This window comes from Megascapheus bottae, chromosome X (assembly GCF_031878675.1).
Source record: "Megascapheus bottae isolate mThoBot1 chromosome X, mThoBot2.hap1, whole genome shotgun sequence".
Lineage (NCBI taxonomy): Eukaryota > Metazoa > Chordata > Mammalia > Rodentia > Geomyidae > Megascapheus > Megascapheus bottae.
The window spans coordinates 77760615-77767670 of NC_143547.1; the positions used below are offsets into that span (position 1 = coordinate 77760615).

General features: G+C 34.9%; 1 protein-coding gene across 1 annotated transcript; it reads left to right on the forward strand.

Moving 5' to 3' along the window:
* Nucleotides 1–942: 942 nt before the first annotated feature.
* Agtr2 (angiotensin II receptor type 2) lies at nucleotides 943–2034 on the forward strand. Its single transcript, XM_090326387.1, has one exon. It carries the CDS (start codon nucleotides 946–948, stop codon nucleotides 2032–2034), a length of 1089 nt encoding a protein of 362 aa, XP_090182513.1. The 5' UTR covers nucleotides 943–945.
* The last annotated feature ends 5022 nt before the right edge of the window (nucleotides 2035–7056 follow it).

Below are 7056 nucleotides of genomic sequence, written 5' to 3' on the forward strand. Positions count from 1 at the left end.
TATGTATGTATAAAACTAACATTCTCAATTAAAATTTGGCAGAGCTTTTAGAAATGTGCACATATGCTGTATTTCCTGCTTAATTGTGTTAAATTAATGGAAAAATCAAATTAAAGACCTTATTACTAAAAACCAGCCATGATCCCCTATCCCAAAATGTTCCTTTGCATAGTCTTTCAGTCACTTGTACACTTACCTATTTCTTCCATCGCTTATGTTACTTACATTTTCCATAGCTATAATGATTTGTATATAATAAGTTCCTTGAATAAAGAATCTCTCTATGAAGCAGCAGACAGCAGTATGATTTCTAGAAAGTACACAGATGGATGTAGATGCTCAAATGCTTGGGAAATACTAGCTTTTCTTATTTTGGAGTGACTTCTGATTTGTTTCATATATTTTAAACACTGACTAGACTTTATAATTTTGTGTATATATATTTAAAGCATAATTGAAAAGAGTAGCAAAATGTCATTTTGTTCAAAATTTTTAGTTTCTAAAGCTAAATTGTCTTATTTCTTACCGTTGAGAAAATTGTTTTTTCTTCCCCAAGGTAAAATCTAAGCTTATGCTACAGATATGATCCTATTTCATAATTTTTTAAACTTTTTATCTTTGACAAACTTTCAAAATCCTAGTGACTTAAATATAGCCTGAAACTTCTTTTTTTTTGGCCAGTGCTGAACTTGAACTCAGGGTCTGAGCACTGTCCTTGGGTTTTCTCAAGGCTAGAGCTCGACTACTTGAGCCATAGCACCAATTCTGGCTTTTTTTTTTTCCTATGTAGGTGGTACGGAAGAATCGAACCCAGGTCTTTGGTCATGCTAGGCAAGCAATCTACTACTAGGCCAAACTCCAGCCAAATGTAGCCTGAATTTTCTATGTGTGTGTGGTTTTCTCCCTACAGAAAGTATAAGAACTGCAAGTTGCTGACGTTTCAATATGAAGGACAACTTCACTGTTGCCACCATCAGCAAAAATGTCACCAGCAGTCTTCACTTTGGACTTGCCAATGTCTCTGGCAACGACTCTGCCTTTAATTGCTCCCACAAACCATCAGATAAGCATTTAAGTGCCATTCCTATTCTGTACTACATGATTTTTGTGGTTGGGTTTCTCGTTAATACTGTTGTTGTTGCACTGTTTTGTTGTCAGAAGGGTCCTAAGAAAGTTTCTAGCATTTACATCTTCAACCTGGCTGTAGCGGACTTACTCCTTTTGGCTACTCTTCCTCTCTGGGCAACTTACTATTCTCACAGATATGACTGGCTCTTTGGACCTGTGATGTGCAAAGTTTTTGGTTCATTTCTCACTCTGAACATGTTTGCAAGCATTTTTTTTATTACCTGTATGAGTGTGGATAGGTACCAGTCAGTCATTTACCCCTTTCTCTCTCAAAGAAGAAATCCCTGGCAAGCATCTTATATAGTTCCACTTGTTTGGTGTATGGCCTGTCTGTCCTCGCTGCCAACATTTTACTTCCGAGATGTCAGAACCATTGAATACTTAGGAGTGAATGCTTGTATTATGGCTTTCCCACCTGAGAAATATGCCCAATGGTCAGCTGGGATTGCCCTAATGAAAAATATCCTTGGTTTTATTATTCCTTTAATATTCATAGCTACATGTTACTTTGGAATCAGAAAACATTTACTGAAGACCAATAGCTATGGGAAGAACAGGATCACCCGTGACCAAGTCCTGAAGATGGCAGCTGCTGTTGTTCTGGCATTCATCATCTGCTGGCTTCCCTTCCATGTTCTGACCTTCCTGGATGCTCTGGCCTGGATGGGTGTCATTAATAGCTGTGAAGTTATAGCAGTCATTGACCTGGCACTTCCTTTTGCCATCCTCCTGGGATTCACCAACAGCTGCGTTAATCCCTTTCTGTATTGTTTTGTTGGAAACCGGTTCCAACAGAAGCTCCGCAGCGTGTTCAGGGTTCCAATTACTTGGCTCCAAGGCAAGAGAGAGAGTGTATCTTGCCGAAAAAGCAGTTCTCTTAGAGAAATGGACACCTTTGTGTCTTAAATCTGATAGCGGAATGCATGTAATCCACGTAGCTACTTGTTTTGAGGCCCATGGGTATTATCTTTTAATGTCTTTGGTAAAATCAGTTTTCCTTGTATCTACTCTTTTCTTCCTCTAACAGAATAGGAAAAAAAAGTGTAACTGTAAATTTTATTTTGTAGTGGCTTCCAGAAATTGTCCAGTGTTTTTCTAGTGTATTGACACAAGATTATGACTGATAAGACATATCTGTAGCATTCAAGTAACTGAGGATCTCTCAAATTATGATTAATAAGGAATTGCGAATGATGGTTGAGGCTTTTCAGACTTATCACAGAATGCTAATATTTCTTACGGGAGATTTATACCCATTTCACTATGCTTTCTTTTTTCTTAAACAAGGGCCCATTTTGAACTCTCATGAATTTACAAAGCATTATGTGGTGAGACATGAATATTATGTTGATTACAACACATTAATATCAGTTGAGTATGTTGCAATTGATTGGTAATGAATTATCAGACTCTAGACATATGTCTTGTACTATTAAGAAATTATGAGCTTTATTCTTTTCACATTTCATGTAAGTATGGCTTTATATTTGTATACAGCTAAGTATTCAATAGGATTAAGAATAGGATTAAGAGTAGGATTAAGATGAAAATCACAATGACTATTACATTTCATCTTATTTTTTACAGTTACAGAAAGTAAAATATATACTAAAATAGACTCATAACTCACAAATATTTTACTATTCATTAAACTGAATATATACTTTAAAAGCCTTTCTGTCCATTGTAACTATTGGTTAAAGGCTTTAATTTTCTCTGATAATTTTTGAATCCAACAACTAAATGCTGTGTATCATTAAAAAATGAATGTAAAGGTCACTTTTTACATCTTTGACCTTTTCAGTGTGGTGCTCTGATATACAGGATTTTGCCTTGATTTTAAATTGATGCTTTATTTCTGTGTTGTTCCTAAATTGTCTGAGTGGATTCTTTAACATTAACTTGAAATGAACTCTAAACTGGCATAGGATAAGTTTATGTTAGAATAACATTTCTTCCATGGCTGCAGAGAGACCCAGGAAATAAGTTTTATGTCAAGTAAGGAACCTGTCTGCTGAAGCAGTTCAATATAACTTTCAGAATACAGATCCTGCAAGAGCTACTTTAAATCTATATTTACATATAACCATTTGTTTTTAAATCTACAATAGTAGATTTTATACCAGCCACTGTTCCATAAATCTCTTTTTCAATACTACTGGAGCTCTTAAGTTAGAAGTCTCTTAAAATACCTGAAATGGATTCAGATAACATTTACTTACATTGAATTACAAATTTTAATTGTAGAAGCACAAGATTTCATCTTGCACCAGCAAGTTGTTGTTGCTTATGCTGATCTCTGAGGTCAGATAAAAGTTTTGAGGACCTGATGTTCATGACAGTTTCCAGGGCTGTTGTTAAAGAATTCTCTCACATCACTTCCCAGGAAAGTATTAATTTTATGTAATCATATTATTTTCAATAACACAAATTGCCAAATACATAATCAACTATGACTTCAAGTTTCTGGTAATTTGTAAAACATCTTATATAAATAAAATCATTATTGGAAGATCATGTGTGCTTATTCATTTTTATTTTAATTTAATTACCTCCAAGTATAGATTTGTTTTCACTTCTTATAAGATTCTCCTTTATCCAGTTCCCAAGGAGACTGCTGAATTTCAGCCTGCATTTCTGGCCCTGGGGGGGCGGGTGTTGCTTGTCATATTCTAGTCTCTTTCCTGAGATTTCAACTGCAATTTCCTATTAACTATGAAAACAAATCTCCATATCTTATCAGGCTCAGCACGATCTTACAAGAGTTGACCTTTTCCAGTCTCTCTTGCCTGTTTGTCTTTGTCATCCCTCCTTTGCATCCTATGTCAAGTCCCATAAAATGATTTATTTGTTTTTAAGAGCCTAATGCTCTTTCATGCCTCTCTGCTTTTGTTCACAAAATTATGTCTTCCTGAAAACCACTCCAGTCATTCTCCTCCCTCCAGTGGGCCTCTTCTCCAATTGAAGGCCTAAGTAGCTTTCAACTTCATCCTCTGTCATGTCCTCTACCACAATCATTCCTATTATATTAGTTGTATGCCCCACCGCCCCAGGATTACCATAAGCAGAATTGTTTATTTCCTTGGGATATAAAGTTTGACTGTGTCCATATGGACCTAGCAGTGAGTCCTATGTAGTGATTTTCCCATTTTTTAAAAAAAATTCTGGCAACTAAGAAGATATATTATTGGAGTAAGCAGTGTAAAATTACATGAACCCTAACTAGAGGAATGTATCAAGACATAAATATACTCCCTCCTGTGTGAAAATGTAAATTTCAAGTGATCTTTTCAGATAGCATGCAAAATTTATTCTTCTTTTTTGGCTTGTTTTCAAGGTATTACATAACTCTCCTTTCCAATAATTTCACCTGTTTTCATCTATTTCTAACACAGAGCCAGAGAACCACATCACAACAATAACAACATCAACAGCTACTATGAGGTGAGAATTATGTGTATGCATTATCTTATTTTACTCTCCTTGTGATTCAATTCTCATTTTATAATAAGACAACAGAGGTAAACAAGAGTCTTAAATACTCATTAAACTGGCTTTAAGAGATCAACTGGTAGTAATATTTAATGCTTTGAATATAAATTCTTTTTTTAAATATTTTTATTGTAATTAATAAAAGGGTTGCATGATATTTGCCAGATAGAAGGTGCTTTAATTCACATACACTGATACCCTTTCACATGTCTTGGTACCCATTACCCTCCCCCCCACCCCCCTCACCCGTCTGGGTTTTCTCCCCTTCCCTATCAAATTTTTGAATATAAATTCTATACTTACAAAGAGACATTTCAAAAATAGTCTTATATAGTCTTTTAGTCTTCACCTCTACCCTTAGTAATACAAGAACTCCTAGGCATGTAGCACTTTTGAACATATACAGAAAAACAGAGAAGATAGATGGATGAAGATTTTTTTTCTCATTTGCGATTGCTCTTTCCGTGTGCTCCAGGCTGTTAGAATTACCTGAAGTAACCATTATGCCCTGCTGTCCTGTATTACACTACACACACATAGCAAGACAGATACCTCAAGCATTTTATTTCTTTATTTCTCATAATTTTTAGCATCAGTTAATTCTTTTATTTTGATTTCATTATCTTTAAGAACATCAGTTAGTTCTACTCATATAAGCATAAGATGTACATGATCGGACTTACCTCCTCCATCACTCTGTGTCATCCCCTTTCTCTCTTCCCAAACCAATCTCAGCAAGCTTCTTTGTTGTATTTTCATGCATGTACATAAAATATTTCAACCATATTCACCCTCCTGCACCCTGTCCATTTATTTTCATATACACACTTTTAATATTGAATTGTGTTATAATAAGATAATTGTATAAGTTGTGATATATATATATATATATAAATGTACTTGGTCGAATTTGTCCCATGTGTATTACTATTAGCCTTCCTCCTTCTCCCCATCCTTTAAAACACTTTTTAGTGTTTTTCATTATAGATCTCTGTATACTCCTTTCCCACTCCTGCTAGTTCCCTCTCCCAGTTCTTTACAATCATGCCATATTGCTGTTTTAGGGCAATATTCCACATACGAGCAAAAAAAGCAATATTTGTCTTTTGAGCTTGGCTTGTCCCAACTAAATATAAATCAAACTACAAATCTCACTTCAATCAGCTATCCAGAACACAAACAAATGCTGGTAAGGATGCTGAAGCAGTAGGAACCTTCATATACTTCTGATAGGAATCCAAATTAGCACAGACACTCTGAAATACTTATTTTTAAATTAATATATATTAGTTGTACAAATTGAGGGTTTTCTGTGTGATATTTCCATATATATATATAATGCACCTTGATTATATTCATCCCTGTATTTCATTTTCTTATACACCCTCCCATCCTGTTTCTTTTTCACTTTCTTGCAATTTGAATAGCAATTGCTTTGTACAACTAGTTACAGATAATGAAAAAAGGGGAAAAAAGAAAAATTACAATACCATAATTGGGATAATTTATAGTCACAAGTTATATATACTTAATATAACTCTTTCTTATTTCTCCTCTATTATTCTTATCCCCATCCCAACTCCTCTTTTTAACTTTCTAGCAAGTATAAGTTTAATTAACATATATTAATTATACAAAGGAGCTTCATTGTAACATTTGTATACCTCCATAAAATGCACGTTGACAATATTCATCCTCACATCACCTTCTCCTTTCCCTTTTCGCTTTCCTGCTTTTCTTTTTCAAATCCCCCACTTGTCTCTTTTAATACCTATGTCTTTGATTTAAGGCCTAATTTTAGCATATTTGAGAAAGCTTATGATATTTGTCTTTCTGAGTTTGTCCAAGTTAACTAACTACATGAACATCTCCAGTTTCATATATTTTCCTGTAAAGAACATGAATTATTACATTTTATGGCTGATATTAAGAAGTCCATTGTACACACACACTATGTATATATACATACATATATGCATACATACATACACACATGCATACATACATAATCACACCCACAATCACACACACTCTAACTAGGCTATCCCATAGCTTGGCTATTGTGAAGAGCGCTTCAACCCTCAAGGGTGTGCAAGTATTTCTAGAGTACAAGGATTTACATTCCTTTGAATATATGGTCTAAAGGTGATATAAGGTATGATCAGATGGTAGTTCTATTTTAGCTTTCTGAGGACTGTACTCACGGATCTCCCTAATGATTGCAGTAATTTACATTCCCACCAGTAGTGTCTAAGGTTCACATCCAGTAACTTCATCAGCATTTGTTACTTTATGATGCTGAGCATTCTTCCTGGGAATCAGATAGCTAAGAAGTGTAAGATTTCTTCAAGTGGGCCGGGAGTTTGGCGTACTGGTTAAAGTGCTTGCCTAGCATGCATGAAGACCCGGGTTCGATTCCTCAGTACCACATACATA